The sequence below is a fragment of the Sipha flava genome, unplaced genomic scaffold, assembly GCF_003268045.1.
Source record: "Sipha flava isolate LNK unplaced genomic scaffold, YSA_version1 330_pilon_pilon, whole genome shotgun sequence".
Taxonomy (NCBI): domain Eukaryota; kingdom Metazoa; phylum Arthropoda; class Insecta; order Hemiptera; family Aphididae; genus Sipha; species Sipha flava.
Window position 1 is genome coordinate 40,763 of NW_020273020.1, and position 27,642 is coordinate 68,404.

The 27,642-nt window shown below is 28.5% G+C and overlaps 1 protein-coding gene across 4 annotated transcripts in view; it reads right to left on the bottom strand.

The window, feature by feature from the left end:
• The window catches only part of LOC112687089 (gamma-aminobutyric acid type B receptor subunit 2), a 466,487-nt gene that overhangs the window by 25,994 nt on the left and 412,851 nt on the right, over positions 1-27,642 (bottom strand). For all 4 annotated transcript variants that reach the window (XM_025559630.1, XM_025559633.1, XM_025559632.1 and 1 more), the window contains 3 exons: positions 16,711-16,959; positions 16,573-16,633; positions 3,365-3,605 (listed from right to left, as the gene is read on the bottom strand). In XM_025559630.1, coding sequence (XP_025415415.1) covers positions 3,365-3,605; positions 16,573-16,633; positions 16,711-16,959 — 551 coding nt within the window. The remainder of the gene's footprint in view (positions 1-3,364; positions 3,606-16,572; positions 16,634-16,710; positions 16,960-27,642) is intronic.

Consider the following 27,642-nt stretch of genomic DNA (forward strand, 5'->3'; position numbering starts at 1 on the left):
TAATTATTTTCGACAAATAACATTATCAGTGACTGGTTTTGTTTACATACATTGCGCTATAAAATAAGAACTTATTAGTTGAAATAGAGAAAAGTAGGATTCGTTTTTGGCCAAAGATATCATTGATGATATTGGGTTCTTTTAAAATTGGTCATGCAAAATGAAATAAAGAAAATAACGGGAAAATTAGCACATTGAAAAGGAATTTTTAAATTAATTTTTGCCACGGAGGCGAAAAAAATCTACAGTGTAAAATGTTAACGGGGTTTATTTTAGAATAAGAATTTTCCCGACTATTTAGTTGAGTTTTTCAAATTTAAATGATAAGGAACAGACCGATTATTAAATAGTGAGAAAACTGTATTTCTTAATTGAAAAAAATAAAATAAAAAAAATGTTCAAAAAATTTGCATTACACAAATTATTGTAGTTAATGTAACCGATAGTACTTGGTCTCTCTTTATGCAAAGTCAAATTTGAATTCATGTTCAAAAATTGTTCTGCTAAAATGTAATAATATTATATTTTCTCATGATCGGCTGGTAACATAAGTCCATCATCATTTATATATTTTGTACAAAAAACATCACTGTTAAGCATGTAGCTAAATATTTAGTTAAATATTAACAAATTTTGAATTGTTTTAGGATTTAACAGTTACATCATAATACTTGTAATTTTTTATTTATACTAACCGAAGCCGAGACTAAAAATTAATAAAATTACGATACATAAAATAATAATATAATACTTACGAGTATATTTAGTTCACCTATGATTTCAATTATATTTCTATTATAAAATAACAGTATTAAAAAAATGTTTTAAATCGTAGCGTACTACTAGTAGTATCATATATATTTGGTAATTTCAATCAATATAAAATATTATATTTATGTATGAATTAATTTTAAAATATAAAATAACTTAACATAAAAGACTGTGTTTAAGAACGTATTGTGACTGTTGTACGATGGTTACTTTGTTACGTAAAAAATAAAAAATATTAATTTAAGTTAAAATTAATGTTTCCTTTTTTTTTATTATTTTGTTTTAAACTATTATAAAAATACTGCGGGTTTTGAAAACACTTTCTTTTCTTTTTTTTCTATATATTTATAAATCGAAGTTAAAACCCAGCTATAGATACGATTTATGTTACATAGAATCAAATGCATGAAGTTGGATTTTTTTTTTTTTTTTTGCTTTTTCTATATTTTAATACTTTTTTAAAATTTATTCTATATATACATATTTGAAAGGTTAATATATAATTTTTAAATTACACAATGTGTATAATGGGTAAAACGATTTTATCTCGTTATGTTTAATTTACTTTAGAGATTTATCGATGTAACATGGATATGATATTATATGTTATAAAAGTCCGTTCCGTTATTTCTTGACAACCATTCATTGTATTTCAATTTTTCATTTATGAAAGAAGAAGAACAGTAGACTTAAAAATAGAAATCATTTTTGTAATATATGACACCTTTTATAAAATTATTTAATAAGATAATACAATTTTTAAACACTGTACACTGTTTTTGTATTAAATAATATTTTTTTTAAAAAATTAATTTTCGATGTCTTTTTTTTAATATTTGTAAAGCTATATTGCTTTATTTTAAGTGATTTTTTTTTTTAGATTTTAATTATTTCAAAATCCGTACACTAGTTATATATAACACAAAGAAGGGATTCGGTTTCGGCGACCCACGTTTATATTTATAATAAACAAAATTCTATGAAATAGGTGTATTTTAATGTATGACATAAATTACGTAACGCGTATACTCAATTAAAATAATATTATGGATTTACGCACCAGAAATGTCGAGTAAAGAGTTCTTGCTGAATTCGGTTGCAGATTATTGTTAATTTATAAGGTACTGTTATAGGTTGTAATGACACATGGTTGATAAAATTTAATTAAAATGCCCAGAGTACTCGGGCTTCGGTTACTGCTGCAGCGGCTACTGGAAACCATTTCGCGTTCGCCTTAAACATCTGTCCTTCAATATCTCGCTATATAATACCCCACTATCGAAGTTCCATACTACTCTTCGCAATATCGATTTATCGTTCTTTAAATCGATAACAAAAAGTATATCCAATATTATAGTACGTATTATAATACGTAAGTTTTTTGTTTTTCGCGAGACTCGACATAATCTATCATAAAGTACCGGAAAATCAATCCGAGGTTAGAGATTTGTTTTATTTTCATGTTGTGTATTATAATGAGTAAATACCTACACGAAATACGACCAAAGTAACTCAAAGGTTCAATAAAAAAATATATCTATGTTATATGATTAAATCAAATGTTCAGAATAGTTTTCAAAACGGAGAGATGGCGTATTGATTTTACATTTTTTTTTTATGATAAGTTTTTTTTCTATTGTAATTTTCAAAATGAAATGCGTATTATTCCATTTTATATATATACTATATAATAATATTTTGTAATCAATATTAATAATGGTTTATAACTTTTGAATAACATTACATAGGTAGTTATAGTATTATAGAATAGTAGTAAATTTTCAACTAATCTATGACATTGATTGATAATTGGGATTCTAAATTTTCTACGGTTTTATTTATGAAATCACGTTTTGCTTTTTTTTTAATAGTATAATGAATTGTATTTTGTAGAACCTTATCTTTAAAATCAAATAATGTTAATATTTTGTGATCATAACAGTATATGTTTAATATCCTTTAATGCACAAAATTGTTGGTTCAAGAAGAATTAATTATTTTCTCAATATGCGAATGGTCTTCAGTCGATATCTTACAGTTATATAAATTTTTTTTGACAAAAAAAAAAAAAAAAATCAGTACAATTATGTTGTTTGGTTAAATCGGACAAATGTTTCTTAAAAAATCAAAAAAAAATCCCACGTCTATTTCGTGTTATAATTTATGAAGTTTCCGAGTTAGGAAAAATAGGTTTCGTTAGGATAAACTACTGTGAAACTATGAAGAGATTTGATACGAGTATGAGAACTGAGTAAAATGGTACCGTAAGAAACTCGAATAAAAACGAATAACCGAATAGTTATTAACCACTTATTAATACACCAAGTCGGAGAGTAGATACATTTCGGTGGTATAAGAATAGCAACTGAACCGACTTCGTTTGTATTTTAACCGTTTCACTAAAAAATAATTTCAGTTGACTGGAAAGCGTTCAAACTAAATCTATGACGCATGTAGACTCTTAGAGTGTGTTATACGAATATAAATTAGTGCAAAATTATTTTCCAAATCCTCGGTTGTAAGGGAGTAGTAGACGTGAGTATTCATAAATAAAAAAAGTTAGGCTCATGATATTATGATATTTTGTACTTACTTTTGATCTCTGTACCGGATGTTTACGATGAGGAAAGCGGTGGCTATGACAATACCAACGACCGCGGCAACGGCGAGTCCTATGTAAACGCCTACGTTGACGTGTGAGTCCTCGTAAATAGTCAGGGTCCGATCTTTGGGTGGACCTTTACCGCCAGCTCTCCACTTTACTTCTTCCCCCACGCTCAAATCCAATGTACCGGTCACTCCGTTGTACTCACCGATTTTTACTTCTTTATTTCCTAAATATGAAATATAAATCACATGAAAAAAAAATGTAATTTTAAAAATGTAGCTATATCTTTGTATTCCAACAGTAATTAGGGAACAGAGAACTTGGGTATACCTCAATTTGTAACGATAAGCAACCGTTGGAATAATAATAAACTATTGGGATAATGGTATTTATAATACGATATACTGATTATTCATAGAGTTTTTCAGAATTGTAGAAGTTTTTCAAAAAAAATAATAAAATTAAAAAATAAATAAAAAATACATCCGCAATATTTAATTAATTTAAATATTTGACTAAGCAAAAGTATATAAATAGAGTATACGATGAAAAAGCATCATAACATAGTATTAAATATTTCGAATTTTTTTCATATTATTTATAAATATTTATATATTTATGGCACCATAAAATGTACACTTGTACGGTTTATTTTCATTGATAAAGTTTATATATAGTGTTAAGTGGTTTGGGTAAGTAACTGTATTTGATCAGCTCGTTGCGAAAAAGTTAGTTTAAAACTTTCGACCCGGAAAACGTGCGATATGGTTTGTAGTGGGTTGAGAAAATGTAGTGTACAATCACAAAATTACGCGACTAGAATTACAAAAAATAAAAGCTCATAATATATTAGTATGTATAAGTAGACTCATTTGATGTTTTCAAAAGTTTTAATTAATATTCACGTACGGTTTTTTATTTAGAAGATTTCTTAGTAATTATTGTTTGGCCCCAAACAAAAAACAACTCACAGATTTACCTTTTGCAAATAAAGTCCAATAAGTGTTCGTGTATTATATTGTCATCGTATACAGAAAATGACCGAGCACTGAGAAATAATTATATTACGGTAATGACGATAAAGTGTCGAAAATCAAAATTGAGAGGTGATCAACATGGAAATAAAATGTATTGCGTAACAGAATTGTATTACCTCCTACGTCGTTCTTTTAAAATAAATGACGTGATTGTGCTTTTATAATTTTTTTTTTTTTATTATCATATCTTACGCGTGATTTACTACGAAAACGGTAGAATCTATCTGCAACGAATGGATTGTACTTTTAAAAATTTCAACTCTAGTCGTCGATAAACAAATCCTGGTAAGGCTTAGAAACCATCTGTCTAACACATCCAGAAGCTCACCACTGATCTGTGAAGCTAGAATACGTCCCCGTTCGTTCGCGCGTTATCGTTTGTTTAAGAAATAAATAATGTACATTTAACATTTGTTATTTGATTATAGTTGTGTACTTAAAAAATTAAATCCTAACTCATGGTACCTAAACCTGTAATGCAAATCAGGTCGTTTTGAAAACGAATGTTCAAACATTTATTTTGGTAATAAAATTTATCTTTTATTATGCACTATGAATTAAATTATATTTAAAATGGAATATTATTAACGTGGTATCATTTATACTGAAATGTGTACATTGATATTATATTGCTTAGCATATATTATTAAATTTATGGATTTTCTTAATTACATTCTAAATAGAATAAAATAAAATGATGTCAATTTATATTATAACCATGTCAAATAAGTGAAAAAATATGTTTAAAAACACTTGTCTGCCAAATTGTTTTTACAGCATTCAGGAAGATTTTCTGAAATGTGATTGGATATTTAAGAAACTTAATTGAATTTAACAGTGCAAATATTTGCAGCGATTTTTTTAAAATTTAAAATAAAGAATTTTTAAAATATTTTCATTGCATAGATTTCATTTAATAGTAGTTGAAACATAAAGACGAATTTACTTGAATGTTTTAGGTAGTTTGAGAGTATTGGAGACTTTGTCTGCTGTCCAGATGTTTAAGACTTAACAGGTTGAAAATAAGATTTGTATAAAAGAAGTTTACCTCATAAATGTGTCTGCGAGAAAAAAAAGTACTCAGAGAAGTTATATTTGTTTTTTTCTTTAGGACGAGACACTAACCCATCAACCCAAGTATCCATTAAAGATTAAGGCTTCAAAGTCAACTTATATTAAAGTCTATGGGATAAGTTTCTAATCAACCAAACTGGCTGATAGTGAACGAGAAAAAAACAAATTACTTGATGAAGAAATATTTTGACTTATTTATTTTAATATTTTTAACATTTAGTTCATAGCTTATCCAAATAAAGATGCCATTGTATTGTCAGATATAAGTCATATATTAATTATATCTAGGTGTTTTCAAATTGAATTGTCTCAGGCATGGTGCTTAATAAAACTGTATTGGTTTTCGGTAAATTTTAGAGTAAAAAAGTTTTATTAAAAGGATGAACGATATTATTGATTTGTGAAAACTTAATTTAGGTTAAAAAAAGTATTTGAGTTTTGACGAATAAAAATAAACCACGTTTTAAGTACGATTAAATAGGTAAATAGTTAAATGATAAAAAAAGTGTATTATATTTTGAACAGGAAATTATTATGTAAACTTGATATTCGATTGTTTGTGTGATCATGGTATAATATAATATTAGTAAACAGAAAACATATTTCCTTGTATATATATATATATATAAAAAAAATGGTTAAAAATGCATTTAAGTTCATGAATGGTAAGATGCGATGGCTGTAATCAAATCGCGTATTCAAGACAATATTTTTTCCTGTAAGAAAGAATCATTTAGGCAATAATATGATTTAAAATGTTGTATAATGGAGACCGTAAATTATCTGATTGGTTTGTAATTATAATTATATTATGTTCTAATCGTATAAATAAGAGCTTTATTGGGTTTTAGAATGAAAATAATGCTAGAGAATTAATGTACCTATATGAATTCATAACATTTTATTATAATCAGTGTTGCGCAATGATAACTAAAAAATTATCTTTATAAATAAAAGAAAAAAGGACAACATTTTATTTTATTAATTAATTTATACTTTTTTTTATACATTTATACTTAAAAAATTTAATTAAATTAAAATTAACTTAATTTTGATCTAACAGGTAGCTTCAATATAAACAATGAACAAAAAATATTCATACTATTTACATTTACGTATGGGAGTAATAAATAATAAGTACTTAGTTTTAAAAAACAATACATTTATTTTAGGTATATTATAATTTTTTAATACAATTCTTTACAATTTATTTTATACTTATTGTGGATAATATTATACTCGACTGTGATCTATCGAAACCTAAAATACACATATCAGCAGTAATAGCAAATCAAGTGGCGCATCAGCTACTTATAAATGGTAGGATAAATAAAAAAAAAAAAGAAAAAGAAGCATAGATACATATCAGATGGAATACAATGTGAGGAGGAATCAATACTAAGAGACTATTTCTTACCATTAGAACTCCAAATCGCTATTGATGAGCTGAAAAATAGGAAAGCAGTGGGTGCAGACGACATTTGCACAGAACAAATGAAGAACTTGGGGCCGATTGCCAAAAAGTGGCTCCTAGACCTTTTCAAAAATATCACAAACACAGAACAAATCCCCAAAATCTGGAGAAAATCAAAAATCATAGCACTTCTTAAACCAGGGAAAACCCCAGACGACCCAAAAAACTTCCGACCCATCTCCCTCCTCTGCCATACCGAAAAATTATATGAGAAATCAGTCCTAAACATGCTAAAAATATTCATAGATGATAAACTCATCAAAGAGTAAGGCAGTTTCAGACCAAGAAGGTCCTATACTGGACAAATATTGGGACTTACCCAACATATAGAGAATGGCTATGAGAAAAAAAAAATAACTGGAGTAGAATTTATAGACTTAATGGTGGCATATGACACAGTGAATCATAACCTTCTAATCTCTAAGATCAAGGATCTAACTAAAGATAATACACTTGCCGAGATAATAAACATCCTTCTTCGAAACAGGCGATACTGTGTGGAACTTGAAGGAAAGGTTTGTAGATGGAGAATTCAGAAAAATGGCCTTCCACAAGGTAGTGTACTACCACTCACACTCATATACACTAATGACCAGCCGATACTTACCAAGGCCGGTATCAAACATTTCATATATGCTAACGATATAGCCCTAACCGTCCAAGGTAACACTTTTCAAGATGTTGAAAGTACACTAGAAGAATCACTCAGAGTATTAGCTGATTATTACGATGAAAACTTCCTTAAACCGAACCCAACTAAAACACAAGTCTGTGCTTTTCATTTTAAAAACAGAGAGGCAGACCAAACTTTGGAAATCGAATGGCGAGGTACTAAATTAGAGAACTCAGCACATCCCACATACCTAGGCGGTATGCTAGATCGATCCTTTACGTATAAACATCATTGTGAGAAAACTAAGCTATAAATTGCTACAAGGAACAACATACTCCGGAAACTCACAGACTCTACGTGGGGGGGGGGGGGGTAACGAACATACACTACGTTTATCTGCACTGTCATTGTGTTTCTCTGTTGGGGAATATGCCAGTCCTGTGTGGAGTAGGTCCATCCACACAAAACAAATAGATACCATTCTAAATAAATCCTGCCGCTTAGTAACATGTTGTCTTAAGAGTATTCCACTTCCCAAAATTTACCAATTCGCTGGTATCACCTCACCAAACATCAGATAAATAATTTTGTTTATTAACTAGATAAAATAAAATATAATTAATAAATTATCCAGATAATTTATCTAGATCAGGGTGGTCCAACTTTTTGTGGTTCGCGGGCCAATTCAACACTTTTTTAAACACACCGGGGGTCGCCAGAAGAAAAAAAAATTATAATTTATCTATTTATATTTTATTTTATAATTTTATATTATACGCACATAATTACATTACAGTGTAAGTTACTAATAATTAAAATTAGTTAATTAATTAATGTGATGATTGACATTGTTTTTCATTAGCCAAATTTTCGAAATCAATTGAGCATCCTGTTATGGCTAACCTAATACACGATTCTAAAGATGAATCTAGAAGACGGTTTCTTGATTTTGACTTTATTAAATTCATCGTAGAAACGATTCACAAATATATACAAATACAAATATTATTTCCAAATAATGACAAAATGTCAAGAGAAAAATGTCGTAATGCTGAGAATTTTTCTTGCGAACACAGTTTCCAAAGCTCTTCAGGAGGCAAATTACTTTTGATTGAAGAAAACAGTCTGCTTATAAATCACATATCTCTATTTGAAAATCAGGAGGTTGTTTCGAGGTATCAACTATCAATGGGTTGTTAAATAATTCAAATTTAGGTTTCAATACATTAAAATCTTTAAATCATGAATTAAATTATGTTATTAGGTAGTTCTGTGAATATATTTTTAAATTCAATTTAGCAAACCAATTGATTTTCAATTTTTTTAATTTCTTGACATGATGGAAAATATGTAGTGTCATTGTTTTCTAATGTGTTTTTAAATATTTTTAATTTTTTCCGAAAACCTTCAATATTACTATAAAGTTGACATATATGTTGTCCTCTTCCTTGCAGTTTAAATTTAAAATATTTAAATGAGATGTCAAATCAGTGAAAAAGCAAGATACTTCATGAATTTACTTTGTAAATCTTCATAAAACTGTTGTACAATATATTTAGGTTTAAGAAATTCAAAAATTTCACTTCACAATGTAAAAAAAAGATTTCAAACAATTTCCTGTATTCAGCCATTTAACTTCACAGTGTAACGGGATATTACCATACTCGCTCTCCATTTCTTCTAAAAATCTAATAAATGCTCTGTGTCTTTGAGCTTTGTTACTACCACGAATATAATTAACAATGCTTATCACTTTTTTCATAGTTTCATTAATTTTAACAAATTTGCCATAAAGCGCTTCTTGGTGAATAATGCAATTAATAAATAAACATTTTAGCCCTATTTGCTTTAAATTTCCTACTAAACCAGTATGTATGCCAATCATAGCTGGTGCACCATCAGTAATTAAACAGTGCATTTGTCAAACGAACCAAAATCTGAAATAATTTTTTTCAATTATTCAAATATATCTATAACCCTATTTCCAGTAATTAATAGTTTTATTTGAAGTAATTCTTCATGTTTATTAAAATCTTATCACGGAAACTCCCGTCGTATTTTTACGTTTTATAGCGTAAACGTCATAAACTATAAATATAAAATGTAAAATGTATATGATAATATCAAGATTTTTTTAAAATATTATTGTGACTTTAATTTTTAATTAATAAAGTAAATAATTAATTTAACCTTGATGGAGGGGGGGGATGCAAAAAAAAGGCATCGAGGGTCACGGGTTGGACCATTCTGATCTAAATAATATACAGCACTAATTATAATATAAGGATGGATTTTTAGCAAAACATATTTACATATTTTCGTATATAAATAATTAGATTCATAGAAGCGAACATTATGTACGTTTAAGAATATTCAATCGCAAATTGTAATGTATTGAAAAAATAATATGCATTTAGTTCCATTGGAATAATGTTACAGCGTACAATGTATCTAGATTATATTTAAACTCGAATTACATTAATTAAAACTACGTAGACGGCAAAATATTTTATTCAGTCCATTAAAATAGTATTCAATAATTTTATTATTTTCGATTTGATATTATTTTATATAACAACATAAAATATATTATATATATATACCTATACCAGTAAAGTAATAAAATATTCTTCGATATCTATTATAGATCTAGTACTGATGGAGGCGTATTCTCGGAATGGAATCTTTTGGTAGATGTTACACAAATATTGTATATTATAATATTAAAATAGATTTATCGCGTTGTAATGACAACCCTATTCGTTCGGTACTAGGATAGAATTATAAAATCTTTACAGCTTGCACTTTTAAACTTCTCCCGTTTCTTGTAATACGTGGAATTTTTTCATAGTTGAAATAGTATTTTTTCCCATTTAGATTTTTTTTGCTCTCGTATAATATTAGACATGCCAAGATAAAAGTATATAGCGTTTCTATAGAAACGAAAGGGGAAGCGGAATAATAATTTTGGCTCAGTGGTACAATATAAAATCAAATAACACTATTATTATAATATTTAGACATTATAAGAGTGTTGTCCTATCAACTGGATTATACAGAAGTGAAGTAATATAAGCAGCTCAACGCATCGAATGTCATAAGCTTCTTAATTTTTTTCATTTATAGTCTATAGTGAAATTCGTTGAATACTATAGTTGAATTGAAAATTTGGCAATACATACTTAGGATTAAAAATGCACCGAGGATAAAAATAATTAACGTTATACTTTTGCTATTTTCGAAAATTAGAAATAATTGGTTTCTAATGACATGGCGTATTTTTATGGCCGAAAAACAATAATTTTAATAACTCATTTGAATATTGTCCACTATCAAAGTATCAACAATATTTAATTTTCGGTATCAAAATATAGGTTAATTGTATACCCTCATAATTTATTAATTTTACATTTGAACTTGACTTTTGTTGGTATCATTTTACTAAACATTGGATAAACTATAATAGAAGCTTTTTTAATTAGAATTTCAATGATTCTACTTAAGTACTATCCGTGTTGATAGCATTATCTATTATGTCATGAAACATTTCTATTTATATCAGAGGCATACTAGATAGTAAAGGGCTCCGGCGAAGTAAATAAACTAGGCTCCATAAATAATATTATCTGTATATGAAAGTTATAAGTATACATATCGTTTTGTTTTTTCAAATGTGAAAAATGAATATGATACGATAGATAATAATACAGGTAATTGACAGATAATTAATAACTTTTAGGAAGGTAAAAAGAAAATAAAATTTAATAAAATAAAAAATATATTGCATAATTGGAAGAAAACATTTTAAAATTATTTTATGTATCAAAAGGTTAAGTCGAAGTATAATAAATGATGCCATAATATTTTGAGAGCCTTAATAATAAATATTTAATCCGTTATTGTTTGAATTTATACCAATCATGGTAACGACAAAATACTTTCTTCTATAGGAGTTATTATTAATGTACATTTTATTATTTTCAGAAGACTAATCATTCTTTACGGGACCATGAAACGACGACGTTCCAACGACACATTTGCTGGAGGCCGTTTAAATCAGATTATAATTACTATAATTATAATTTCGTAGAAATTACCTTTTTAGAAAAAAAAGAAATTATAAAAATGTTATGTAGTTCTTTGGTTTCATTATTTACAGTATAATACTGCCTTTGTCAATTAAATAAGTTAAATTGTTTTATTGTTTTACCTAGTATAATATTTGTTATCATTATTATTATTGTTATTATTATTACTATTTTTATTAAATTTATATTATTTTATTTGCAAGATACATATTTTGTTAATTTAATAATTTCGTTTTATCACTTTACCATATATTGGTACTTGTCGTATTAATTTCGTAAAATATAAAATTTAGAATTACGAATACCTGATAATGATTAAAATACAATTTTCAAATGAAAATTCTCGGACCAATGAGATTATTCAAGTTATCCATCTTTTACTTATTTTTGGTTTATATATATATATATATATATATAAATGTGTGTGTGTGTATACATATATACATAAAATAATATTGTGCATAATTTTAAATAACATTCAATCGACTAACGAAATAAGATTTCAACGTATTGTAGTTAAGTATGAATACACCATCGGAAATAAGAAAAGTCTAAAAAAGACGACTGATTTTTGGATAAAAAAATTGTAAGTTTTTTTTCTTTTCATAGCTCGATACTGGTTAGACATGTAACAATGTGTAATGCTCTATGAGAGGGGTCGTAAGAGGGGATTCGTCTCTTTTACACTCCATTCGAATTGGTGATCTTTTATTATTGTATTTTTCAATAAATGACGGCGATTCGCTACTTGAAGTACTACCTTACGGTGTTTCCAAGTGGCAAATGTATTGCTGATTAATAGAAAAAAAAATACTTTTACTTGTATTTAATTGCCTTCAGTGCACCATTAATTTAATGGTATCGATTTAGTAATAATTTTAGATTCTTTTTCTAACAGGTGATCTTGTTATTAATATACGAATATCTAAAATTATTCAAAAGATATCGAACGTGATACGCAACCTTCTTAAATGGTTCGAGTCATAAGAAAAATTTAAAAATATACTTATTAATATTAACTACATTTTTTGACGTATATTGGCCAATAGTATGCGTCTGGTAAGTGGTTTACTTATAGGATAGATAAAGTATAGTATTGATAAAGTACACCGAAAAACCTAAAAGACTAATTGGCAGACAAGGAGAAAAGTATATTACAAAATGAAAATACTTTCTTCGAGCTTCAAAACGCACGATGTCAATGCACACAAGAAATATATTATTTATTTAACGCAACATGTTGTATAACATATTAATTATTTATTATATCATTTGATTATAGCATCTTTAAAAGTTTGTCGAATTTACTTCGCGATAGCGCGTGGTTAGTTACTTCAGTAGAGTGCTATAAACACAATTTATACCATAATGTGTGGTATAATTGTGAATATAATCTTTTTATGGTTAAGGTTTATCAGTGTGTAACGGAACGTAAAACTTAAGTTTATTGAACAGAATTTCATTAGTCTTAAGTAAATATTACATACTTGTATATATATGAACACTGTATAATTGTTAAATTACAAGTACTCCGAAGAGCGAACATAAAATACAATAAATGATCATATTACATAATACAAGTTTGTGATGTTGTTGATCTACTCACGAAGGTTGATCCCGTTGTATTGAAATATAATGGGTAGTTATTAGTATTATTAGTAGTGGTTAATGGCACGGAGGACAATTGAACTGAACGGAGATTGCGAGCTGCGGTGAGACTCCACCTCGTTACGTGTTGGCTGGATCTAGGTTCCTTCCTGTCGTCTGTTAACGATGAATTCACAAATGAACTGGAGTTTGGACCTTACTGGCAGTATAGAATGGAACCGAGCGCCGCTATACGGACTTATACTCGTTTATTCTCCATAGTGTTGAGTCGGAAATACCAGTGAGTATAATCACACATGTGCAGGCCAAGAATAGGATTCCGCGAGATTATATTATATTGGTCTTGGGAGCGATGATTTTGGACGTGTCCACTTTTCATTTTATGTTATTTCTGAGATGAGACCATGGTCAGCTGGTCAGCGTCGTAAAACTTTTGGTTTAAGTATTTGACATAGCTCTATGATTTTTTGTGTATTTTTACTGGTGATACTATGGATAATATCAATATGCTATCGATGTTATTCAATATGTGCATATTAATTCATTTTAATTGTTAATACACATATTAACTCATAATATAGAGACGATATAGTCAATATATAATCAATAGGGTAGAGACGATTAGTGCCATTTATCATGAGCACATATGTTCAAATGGGGTGTGAGTCGTGAACTTAAAAGATTACGACGCTATTGGCGGGTGTATCATGGCGTATACGGTGGCTATTGGTTGACTACGTAGACGCTCTTTATGCGTCGTGCATCGTTATAAGTAATAATTGTCTTACAGGGCACGATTCAATGTGAACTCAGCCTAATATACCAGCAGTGGTGTTCATACGGGGGGAGAGGTTACGGGTTCAAACACGTAAAAAGAAAAAGAAAATTGTTTTACTATTGATGACGTGTAATATATTCGTAGTTTCATTATTACGTTTTGAACTTAAAATATACAAGTATACAAATATCATAATAATTAAATAATTATATTGATAGATGTTTGAAAAGTTTTGTTAACTATGCTGTTTTTATATTCCAATAGCTATTAATTTACTGTAATGTAAAAGTAAACTATAAATTGGTAAAAAAGTTGTATAAAATAATATCTATTTATAGTAGTTATTTATCTGTGCATGCAACGAAAAAAAAATATATAACGATTTATTTTGTTAATCCCCCCCACCAGAGCAAGATTGAATGTACGCCACTGTGTACTGGTGCAATAACTGAGGACGAAATTTTGGATCGAAAAATTTACAGGTTAGACAACCTACCAAAAAACAGACGTAGGTACTCGTATCATTACTGGTACATTCCCGGTTAGTAGGGTGCTAAAACAAACGCTAACACATTGTTTCACAACTTGAGTTTGGCGAGGTTGGTTAGTTGGGAAAGGTTAGCCTTCACGGTGGAATGAGGGAGGGGGGATGTGAAAAAATTGCTGGAGAAGTGCAATCAATCGTCATGCTAAACGGTTTATTTAAATTATTCGGATAAATGTGGTAAGAAAGTAAGCACTTAATAATGACTTGTTTTATATTACATATTAAAATTAAATATTAAAACAGAAAAAAAGCCATCAATTTGTTTCGTTAAATTTAAATGCGCAGAGGAAATAAGGAGGGTGGACGTAGGATTCTTAAAAATCTACAAAGAGGTTGTGATACAAAGTAGACTGGGAAATACTGCGTTCGAGCAATGAAAACGTTGAACAATGTCCCGACTCCCACACATTTCAGTCCCTATCGTACATCGCACTCAAATCGTTTTCTAAGCAGTTACAGCCGTTCTGGAACTAATGCGCAAGAAGATCGTTGTGTCGTTTGCAAGATGTAATGGATGGACGTGCGAGAGAACACGGGTTTACGGGTGTTAACAGTAAATGTGGATGATGAATGTCCTCGACGCGCACCGAAGAAGTATTATTTTTTTTGCGGCCGAGAGACTTGATCCAGTGCACTCGTTCCACAAGAAAGACTCGGTGATGAATACTTGGGTACAGGTGATAATTTAGTAAAGTAAAAGCAGGGTTCTAAAAAATGTAGACGAAAAGTGTTGAAAAAGTACGGTTTTATGGGCTGAATTTGCCAGAGCATTGTTTTTTAATTGTTCAATCGCACTTCAAAAATGTTGTTCAAAAACAAGTTTCGAACGAATAGAACGAATTTTTCGTAATCAACATACAAATTATTATAACTTTTGTAAATTACAAAATGTAATATTATTAAAAATAAAACATAAAAACTAGACTGTCAAGTCATATAGGTCATAACCGTCGATTTTGTTACACGTTCATAGTAATTCTACATGATTTTGATTTACAAATAATCGATTCTGTAATGTTCATGGATAATATAGGTGGTTAATTTCGTGACAGTATTCGATATGTCTAAGTCAATACTACACATCGTAAGTAAATCGTCTGTTCAATTCACCGGTAGATTTGGAATCAGTATTTTACTTCTGTACATACGAATTTATTTTTAAAGTTCCTATTGATGTATCAAACGAGTTTTATGTTTTTAAATCAATTTTAAGAGCGAAAAAAAAAAGGCATTTTGTATTGAAATCTGTACCTAAGAGATGATTTATGAAATTATAATATTTTAAAGTGTGATTTAAAAGTACCATTATATAATATAAATAACACATAACTATAGACGTTTAATGCGGTATGCATGTACTCGTACGTGTTCGTGTTGTGATAGTTGGCATTTACCGACTACTACACTATATGTACATTATACAACAATGACGTGCACGCGTATGCATAATATAATACAAATCATACGGTGAGCATAGTATATAAAGTGTGGTTTTGTTGTATCATCAGAGTTAATCGAGCGGTAACCTGCCACTGCGATAATTGAGATGAATATTCAGCATACATTATGTGACGTATTTGGTGGGGTACGATAAATTTATTTTTTCTACAACTCTAGGCAGCAATGCACAACATATATTATTCTATACATTACTATTCACGCGATTTTGTTAGTTAGGACAATAATAGAGTTTGATTTATTTTTATGTTGTGATAATCCAACCTTACGATTAATGTCTAATTTATGTGGTTTTACGATTAAGCCATTTGATTTTGCCAATATTCCGTTTACTTTGAAATTCGTAATTGTATTAAATTTAAAGTCAATTTTTGTCATGGTTCACATGATTGGATGAAAAATTAGCTGCTTGATCGTACGGTGAACATTAATACTATCCATACCGTTTTTCTCATCGTAGAGGTGACGCTTACGCAGGATAATTCAAAGTGAAAATAATTTATAGTTCAAACTCACCTTGAAATTGCTTCAGTAGTATGCTGGCTTTCCTCTCGTTGTTATAAAACCTCACCGGACCCTGTTGTATATCGTATATTTCAAATTATTCATTTTTTAAGTTCACGCGCACGCATTCGTTCGAGAAAAATGTATTACCGTTACACCTTCGAAGCTAGTGTCTCGGAGTGCCGCCAAAAAGAGATCCTCCCACTCGCGGTCCCTGTATTGAAAGTCCGCAATGGTCCTGTTAAGGGTACCTTTATCGTGCGATGATTGGTGCACTTTACGGGCTACTTCTTGAATGGCCAAAGCCGCCGTCCACACACCGTCGTACGTGTACCCGTGAAACCGTGAGTATTCTTCTCCGCGTCTCATGTCGTACTCTTGTTGGTACTCTTTGGAAGTCTGTGAACATTAAATGCAGAGTTTTATTACTCGTTGTAAACATTTCAATTAACCCTTGTTCACCCTTCGTCCCAGATCAAGTGAACCCGTCAATTTTTAGTCAAATCATCGATTCACGCTTTTTCTATTTCGATGGTTGACTTGGTTGATATTATACGATTTATTTTATCAATTTGTATTTTTTTACCTACGTATACCATCCCAAAACGTAATACAATAGAAATTCGAAAATTTTTAGTCTAATTATAACGAAAAAAACGTCAAATTATCATTTCAGTGCACCATATTCACGATCTTGTTGTCATCGCTTTTGTGCCAATGATTCGTGTTTCTAAGTTTGTCTATTATTTATCAATAAATTATACGAAATTCAAGTGTAACCTTACACATAATGTATAATCTTTTCGTAATTATTTACGCATGATTTTCATATCTGAACCGTAAGAGAAATGAATAATTACATTTTATGTTAAAATATGTTAATTATATCACTTATTATCTTAAGACACAATACAGTATAACCTTGTGTTATTTTGAGTTTAAATCAAAGAAATAATATGGTTGTTATTTACATTTATCTCTTTTGTGCTTACATTTTATTATTTAATTTATTTAAGTGTACTATTCATTAATAAATATATCTCTATCACAACAAGGAATGGAACCATTACTTAGTTAAAATTTAAATAACTATAATAAGATAACCGAATTCCAATAAATAACCTTTCGTAGTGAGTATAACGCTTAGTAACCTTGTATATAAATGATATTTTCACTTTTGCAATGTTACTCAATTATAGGCAGTATTAAGACAGTAACTTTTATTACATTTATTACCTTTTTTATGAAAAATACTCTTTCTTAAATATTATAGTTCTCCTCAAAATTCTTCAAAATTATTTGTTAAATTTTCAAAAATGGTTTGAAACTAGTAAAAAAAAAAAAAATTAATTAATTGTCATATATTCCTTATGTTCCACATTTATTCATTTTGTAGGACTACTGATAACAATATATCGTTCTGAAACAAGTCACCATTAACTCTTTTTGTACATTCATTGTTAAGAAAAGTGTAATGTTATGTTTGTTAGAAGAAATCAAAACATACTTCGTCTTAATCATATTACATTGTGCTAGGTCATTTGACTCCAAATTTACCAGCAACTTGTGAACTCGGAGATAATAATATATTTAAATAACGTAATACAACTTTGATACACTGAAAAAATTACTCAATGCCAGTAAGCTTTACGCCGGTTAATAAAAATATATCTACTACAGTACTATTGTATGTACATAATAGTGTGATAAATATTTATGAAACCGTAAAAAATTTTAATACTTAAACTATTCAACTTTACCGTCGCTTGAATTTATTTCATATAGCGTCACGTATAGTAAATCATACAAGTATGGCACATTGATTAATCACGGAGCCTGCTGTTAACTTATATCTGTCATGTTCACTCGTAATATTCAAAACGTTTTTAAAATTTAAACCAGTATAAAAAAATTATTGTAGGTAGTTGTTATCGGGCAATTTCGGTATATTGGTTTTGTTCGACATTTACGTATGCAAATCAATACGTTTAAACTCAATAAAAAAAAATAAAACAATATATTTTGAAATCAGTTTTTCCCAAAATTGGTCCATCGACGAAAAGGGAATGTCTAGCAACTTTTTCATATTAACTTAAACGAATATGAAGCAAGTGTAAAATGAGATTTAAGTTATGTGTTGAAAGAGACGAAATAAATAAAAAATTGCTTTTTTAAAATAACACTACATTTCTCAAAAAAAATGAAAACCCCAATTGATTGTGGACGTTGTCGTAAAAGAGTCATAATAAGTTTTTATTCGAAATCACTGTTGAAAAAAAAAAAAAAGGTTCTTAAGAATTTATTAAATATTCTGATTATATAAGAAACAAATTTAATAACCTACTATAATTTGTGAGTTTTCTTTCGAGTTGGGCAATTTAATTAAAGTAATTGAATTACTAATAAGTAATTATAATTACTATAGAAATTTGTAATTGGTATTTCGATACATACAAATAATTTGCAGTTTGTAATTAATTTCTTAAAATTTGTGTAATTACTAATTAATAGTTTTACTCTTTTTTTTTTTTAAGAAAATGAATTAAGCCGGAACACCAAAATGTCACTAATAATGCAAGATAAGTGCCCAGAACAAATTAATTTTATTATTATTATTTTAATTATCTAGATGCTATAATTTTTCGTAACATTCAATTATACTAAATTTTCAGTCTCATATTAAAGTATCTATAACTCAATAAATAAAATATTTATATCATATGAATTTTATATTATAATTTTATTTAAAATTTTGTAATACCGAAATCTTAAATAATTGATTATATTGATTGTTTTATTGGAGAATACACAAAAACAATTTGGAAAATGTTTAATATCATTTAAAATCATAACCAAAACATTACCTCTCTCACTCTCTATAAATCTCCCCATTCATGCTCCTCAATCTGCTTCCCTCAAATCATTTTATAACTTTAGTAAGGCTGATTACATGCAGATAACTAATTTCTTTAATCATTTCAATTGGAAAAGTACCTTTCTGTCATACTCCCCTGATGATTCCATGTCTGTCTTCCTTGATGCTCTCCATTATTCAATTTTAACTTTTGTTCCTAAAATCTCTTTTCGCCCCTCTACTTTCCCGTCTTGGTACACTAAGGAGCTCAAAGAACTAGTGTTTGCTAAGTCTCGCGCTCATGCCAAATTTAAGTCATCCCAGCTATTATCAGATTACAAGCATTTTTCACTTCTTCGCGCTAAATTTAAATTCATCTCCAAACAATGCTACCGCAATTTTGTCTCACGTACCGAGTCCTCCCTATTACACAACCCAAAATACTTTTGGAGTTTTATTAGAAAAAACCGCTCTTCTCAACCTATACCTTCATGTGTTTCACTACATGGTAAACAAAGTACATCTCTTTCCGATTCTGCTAACCTTTTTGCTGCATATTTTTCCTCCGTGTTCACCCAGCCTTCACCGACTCCATCCCAAACATTACATCCTATCTACCTCTTTCCGCTCCCGTCTAATGCCTATTTTTTGATCAGTGACGTCTACAAATGCTTATGTTCCCTTCGCAATATTAAGTCTGTTGGTCCTGATGGTATTCAGGGTGATTTCTTATACAAACTTCGATCTCTTCTTGCAGAACCGTTATGGTTATTGTTTAGGCGTTCTATTGACTCGGGTATTTTTCCGTCTGCACTTAAACTTGGCTCTATTAGACCCATATTTAAGTCTGGTGATTCAACTGATGTTTCAAACTATCGTCCCATAACTATCCTCCCTCATTTATCCAAAATATTTGAAACGCTTGTTCTTAATTCGATTCGTTCTCCCTTGAATCATATCCTAATTGATGAGCAGCATGGCTTCCGTCCTGGTAGATCAACTATTACTTGTAACCTTAGTCTACATTCATATATATATGATTCTTTTCGCGATAACTGCCAAGTAGATGTAATCTACACAGATTTCTCCAAGGCTTTCGATCGTGTTGATCATAATCATCTTATGTCGACTCTAGACTCTATAGGAATCGGCGAACCACTACTTTCCTGGTTTCGCTCATACATTACAAATAGGATCCAATGGGTAACTGTTGATTCCACCTCTTCGGACCACTTTACCCCCTCCTCAGGTGTACCACAAGGTGCTGTTCTTTCTCCACTTCTGTTTGCCCTATTCGTAAACTCAGCTGACTCCATCCTCCAGCATGCCAAACTCCTTATCTTTGCTGATGATATGAAAATCTTTTTCCGTATAAAATCCATCTCTGACTGTCAGCTTCTTCAAAACGACCTTCAGCGATTAGTTGCGTGGGGTGAATCTTTGGGACTAGCTCTTAATATAGCAAAATGTTCAGTAATGACTTTTTGTCGTATTAATGCTGTAATCGAGCATATTTACTCCGTAAACAATACCGCCTTAACAACCTGTAATAATTATGTAAAGGATTTAGGATTTACTCTCACACGGAACCTGTGCCCTAATATGCATATTCAGATAATATGTTGTAAAGCTCTTAAACTGCTAGGTTTCATAAACCGTGTTTCTTCAAACTTCCACTTGCTCTCCCCTCTAAAAAATCTTTTCTGCTCCCTAGTCCGTCCCATTCTTGAGTATGGTTCTGTCCTCTGGGACCCGTCCACCGCTTCCGCACGTAGCATGATAGAAAGGGTTCAAAGAAAATTCCTCCGTCAAGCAGCGTACAAACTAAAGATAGTCTATCCACCTCACGATTACACGCCAATCCAACGCCTCTTTTCCTTAGAAAGCCTCGCCGATCGTCGTCATTCAGCTAACTTGACATTTCTATTCAATCTTCTTTCATCTAAAATTGACTGTCCTGAATCACTATCCCGTGTCTCATTTAATATCCCCTCCCGCCGTACACGATCATCTGTTCCATTTCATATACCTTTCTCTTCCTCAAACTACTATCTTCACTCACCGATCATCCGTCTTATGCGCATTGCCAACTCTGACCCTTCATTCTCTCTCCAAAATTGAGCCTCGTTTCCATAAACAAAACTATTTTTATTATAATTTTATATTCATGTATTAATGGGTTCGTCCCGTATTGTAATATTAAATTAAATTAAATTACAATGCTTAGATAATTATCCAGTTATTAAAAAATTATTTGTTCAATTTTTCATCCTCAGTAGAAAGGTTCTTTTCTTTTTTTGGTTTTATTATGGCATCTACCTGTTTAAAGCTATTCAAAAGTAATTTAAAAAGCTTTTTTTTAAAAGGAAAACTATAATTATGGCATCTAAAATGTACGTAAAATTTATATTTTATACTGTTCTATTTATTACACTATATATTTATTGTTTATTTATTTAAAGTTTTAATTACAATATAAAAACATTTTGTTTACTTTTTTATATTAATTTTCTAATATTTATCTTTTTTTTTTTTATATTGTAATTTTTAATTACAAGTAATTTAATTATATAGTTTGTAATTTGTAACTAATTTCATTTTTTAAAATAATTTTCCCGTCCCAAGTTTCCATTCGAAATTATTAAATAAGCAGATTCTAGTAATATAGGACATAGTTCCTAAAACTTTTTTCAGAGGTATTGTGGGGAAAGAGAGTTTAGATTTTAATTTTGATGGAATACTTAATTTTCTAAGAAAACCTATAAGATTATAGAGATTTAAATACATTTTGATTTTGAATTAAGTGAAAAATTGTGTTAAATTAAGATTTTAAATTAAATTTTTTAAAGATTTTAAACACTTTATGTTAGATTTTTGGTTTATTTTAAGCGGGAAAAACGATGAAAAAAATTAAAAACTATTATATTATTTTGAGGATGTATTATTCTTTCATACATAGTTATATTTCGTTTTCAGATATAAGATTTTAAAGGATGATAATTATTATTAAATTTTCTAATATGTATATATATATGATATTGAATGTATTGACAATCACATTTTGACGATTACGACATACAAATATATTATTTATAAATTACGTTTTTATGACATCTAGAATGATATTTATGGTAACTATACCTTTATTATGACTGAAACAGTGACATAAAAAGAAATTCATGTAAATACACTTGGAGTTTGAGTGCAATTATAGAGAGTGAAAATGTTAGAACGTATGTTCATTATATTAACGTATTTATTTATTGTATATTTTTAACATTCAAGTACTTGGAGAATATTTGAAATTATAATCTATTTTTATTTGAAGCTACGTATTGTAAAATATAAATATAAATATAAACGATACATGAATTATGCACATTAAAATATAAAATTATTTTGTTACTAGAAACATTTGCATTATGATTAATTTTATGTTAATTTCCAAAACATCTACGGTAGGTACTCAAAGTACATTCTTAGTACACTTTTGTTCTGACTGATTTTTAAATATGTTGGCTTATTGGTTGATTTTAAGATTTAACTTACATGGAATATATTGCAACTACGCTACGGCCACAAAACGGTGGTCGTTAAAAATCCAAACCAACGACAATAGAACCACATCACAACTACAACTTGGTCATTAATGTACTTTTGGGTTAGTTAAATTCATATATTGAATTATCTAGTTTGGATTTTTTAAGAAATAAAATTGTTATCCTAATATTTTATGGGTTCAGTCCAAGGTCTTGGCTGATTGGTTCTGAAATGTGTAATCGGTTGTGGTAATCATAAGCGTGCGTAGACATAACTGGTAGGCTAGTCATACATTACACAATTTAATATTAACATCAAATTTGGATGAGGTAACTTCATTTAACTTAATAAATATATTTTTCCAATATTCTTATACATGTATTTACTTTTTACGAACGTTTCGAAGTGGTTGGAAATAATACGGTTATTTATTAATGTGATAATATTGAATATTTTGTTGAGGGAGGGAAGGTTCACAGAATAGTCAAGTGTCTACTCTGACTGACACGTGCACACGTTTATAGCGGTAATGCTTGTATTTTTTACACTTTATGATTATGTGATTGAATATCAATAACGTACATAAGTTGTATGATGGAGGTTCATCATGAGTCATAAAAAAATTATATGTAAGGTCTTGTTGCATTTTAAAATCGGGAGTTCCAATAACTAGGAAGGGCAGATTACTGTAAAACCCTAATAATTATCAAGAAAAAATTAAGGCAATAGGAAAAAAGGAAGAAGAAAGAACATATCTTATAATAAGCTTATAATGAGGTATTACGCAAGTATAATGGTGTGAAAATATAATATAAAATTTATTAAATTATTAATAATTAAAAAAAATAGACTTGGATATGATTATATTATATTTTCTTACGTACAAAATAAAAAAAATTTAAAACTGGTAAATAGTTTATCTAAGTAAGTAATACCTAAATGGCAGCTAGTACTAATAGCTCATTAGTAATTATATTGTTCAGAACATCTTTAATAACAAATTCTGAACGATTATCATTTTGACTAGAATTCAAATTTATCTTATATACTAGTTTTAGTAAATTATAAAACAACTTTTATCATTTATCAATCTCGCTCTAAAAGATTATCAATTTCAACCTACAATAAGATCTTTTATCATGCGTGTACAATAATTAATCAAACTTTAAAAACGAAAGGAAAATAACATCACGATAATGTTTAAAAATGGTATAAATTGAGTAAAAACTATCAAAATTGAGCAAAAAGTGTATTTTTGATCAAGAATGATAGTACGTTAGACGCGATTTTTATATTATGAAAACGAACACAATACTTCATTATAAAATCAGAAATCATTGTCAAAATATTAAGCCATCTTTGTTATTTAATTATAATTTATAAAAGCAAATAAATTTTATAGATCGTAGCCAATATTAATCATTAAATCGTAATATAACAGTATTAACGAAGTCATATGTCATTATCAATGTCACTATAATTTATGGTACTGATATTTATTCTTATCGGCAGTAATATCATAATATTTTAACGAATTGACTACGATGGTTTACAATAGAAATATGACTTCAGATAATTAAAGTTATAAAATTACCAAAATATTACATGTTTTATTTGAGTTCAGTATCAGTTTCAAAGAACAAAATGTATTTCTTATTATTAATTTCTTTAGTGTATATGCATGTATTATTGATAAATATATTGCCCAAACATTATATGATAAACCTTTTTTTAATAGTTAAAATAACTTTTTATGTAATAATGCTTTTTATGTATATGCATTTAAATTATGGTTAAGTATAGTTACCAAAAGTAAATATATGACTTAATATTTACTATAGATTTAATTTAAATGGAATAAAATTGAAAATCTCATTTTGATACTTTGAATAAAATTGGCTATAATTATATGATAATAAAAATAAAACTTACTTCTTGGAATAATAAAAACATTTTTATTTAAAAAGATCAAATTTATTTAGTATAATCGTTTTTATATGATAATACATTAATTGTTTAAATTATTATTTTTTTGAAGTAAGTATTGATTATTTAATGATAAATATATTTTAATATATATAATTATTTTTAATAAACCCATATATTATTAATTTAAAATTGAAAGTCGTAACATTAATATTTTGATTAATGTGGAAAAATATTTAAATTAAAAATATGTTGGATATATAAAGAATTTGAAATTAAAGGAAATAATACAAATTAAAAATAAATATAAAATAATTTATGAATTTATCTTTTTGATAAATTTCTATTCTCATGGATATCATATAAGATAATAATAATATATTTAGAATAAATACTATATACAGCTCAGTTTAAGCTTTGTTTATTAAAAATTTACTAAACATAATAAATAATATATTATAATAAATGGGCTTTTTAAAATGGTATTTATTTTCTACATACTTAAAATTTTCAATTTTTATTATTATTTTTCAGAAAAAGGAGTATTTATTATTTATTATTATTTAAAAGTACATAAAATCGTATTAAATTGCATTTAATAAAGTAATACATCAAGGTAAATGAAAGGAAAAACAAATGATATAAATTCTAAAATGTACTGGCTTTTATTTCATAAAGAAAATAATTGTCTGAAACTTGTTTCATCAATATTGGTTTTGCGTGATCATTCTATAATATATAAAATTATATTCTTACATCAGTAATTGTAATCTCAACTATTATTTTAACTATACATTTGGGAAATTAAATTGCTACGTTCCAAGAAAATAGTTAACAGATTGATTTTTATTACATTTATAATTAACTGTTTTCACTATCATCAACGTAATACCAAAACAAATATAATTGATATAAAAACATACATTATATTAATATTAGTACATTTTTAATCAACAATGTGAAATAAACACAATTATTGATGTAAATTAAAAAGTTATGATAATTAATTACACTTTTAGACGTTCATTTTTTCGAATTTAGAAAATATTCCGAAAAAAATAGAATAAACACAGACTATCAAACCAATACAGTAGCCGCTGCTTATTGGACTCACGGTTAATTGGCTCATTCGTCTATTAGACTCAAAACGGCTGGTTCCGATTTGCACATATACTAACACACAGCAAAAAATTCGTCTATTCGACTCACACACCGGTTATTAGGGTCATTTTAAAATCAGATAAACAAAGAAAATATGTACATACATTGAAAAACGTGTTATAAATAAGTCGGTACCGGTACATATTTTGCTTTTATCGCGGAGATAAAATAAATTACTTTTCACGATAAACCAAGCAGTCGTCAATGTCAATTAGTACGGCAGGTAGTGTAGTCAAAGATCTTGCGAAAAAAATAGGCAAAGATGATCTTGTGGCAACAGAAGGTTGGTTTCACCGATGGAAGAAACGCGAAAACATTTCATTCGTTAAGCCACATGGAGAACAGGGAGAAGCCGATCATGTAGCTGCATGGTTGTGGATTCATTCAGAATGGCCATCACTTATCGCCAAGTATCCTCCGTCTTGTGTGTTAAATGCGGATGAAACTGGACTTTATTTCAGGGCTTTATTACCTGAGCACACTTACGCGTTCAAAAATAAAAAAAACTAGAGGAACTAAAACTAGTAAAGAACGTCTAACCATATTATGTTGTGCAAGTATAGATGGTGAAAAAAGAAAACTGCTTGTGATTGGTAAAAGTAAAAATCCCCGGTGTTTCAAGGGTGTTAAGAATCTACCGGTAGACTATACTGCAAACAGTAATGCATGGATGACAAAAGAAATTTTCACCGAATGGCTGATCAAGTGGGACAATGAACTTCATCATGACGTTTTATTGCTAGTCGATAACTGCACGGCTCATGTGGTTACAGTGAAATTTAAACATATTAACCTCATATTCTTAGCCTCTAACACTACATCAATACACTTTATCAAAAAATTAATTTATATTATTAATTAGAGGTACATATTTTATTTAATTATTTTATTTTTATTTTTATACATACATATTGAATCTTAATACATAGTTTTAAGTAAATACGGTTTTAAATTTAAGCATTTTTAAAATTTTTTTGAATCGTTCGGCTTATTGACTCATTCGGTTAATCGACTCAAATTGTCGGGTCCCAAAGTGAGTCCAATAAGCGGCGGCTACTGTATATATTTTTATTTCTGCTGCAGTTACAAAATTTTCAACTTTAAAATTATGATTTTAAAAGAAAGTTCAAATATGGAAGACGTTTTATGTATCTCTTGAATGATTTAGTATCAACATTTGAAGTAAGTACCAATTCATATTTATTTTATTCTATTATGGGACGTCAAATAATCAATTAATAATTAAATCTCAATTATAGTATAAATTATTATATAATTACCATGCAATAAATGTATATGATTAAAATATATTGACTTATCGGAGATTTAGAACGAAGATCAAAATACTTTTAAAAGAAAAATATTATTAGTTGAAAGTGTATTAAATAAAAAATAAATTGAAATTTGTATATTAAAACAAACAATTATAGAAAAATGTAAAAAATTATACTTGTATTTTATAGTTGGTAACTTTGTTAACAGTGTGCAATGTTTTCTTTCTTTTTTTCATGGAAAAAAAAAAGAAACACTAAATACAATTATTCTCGTATATTGATATGAATTGGACAAGTAAATAACGTAATAATAAATTAATACTTTTA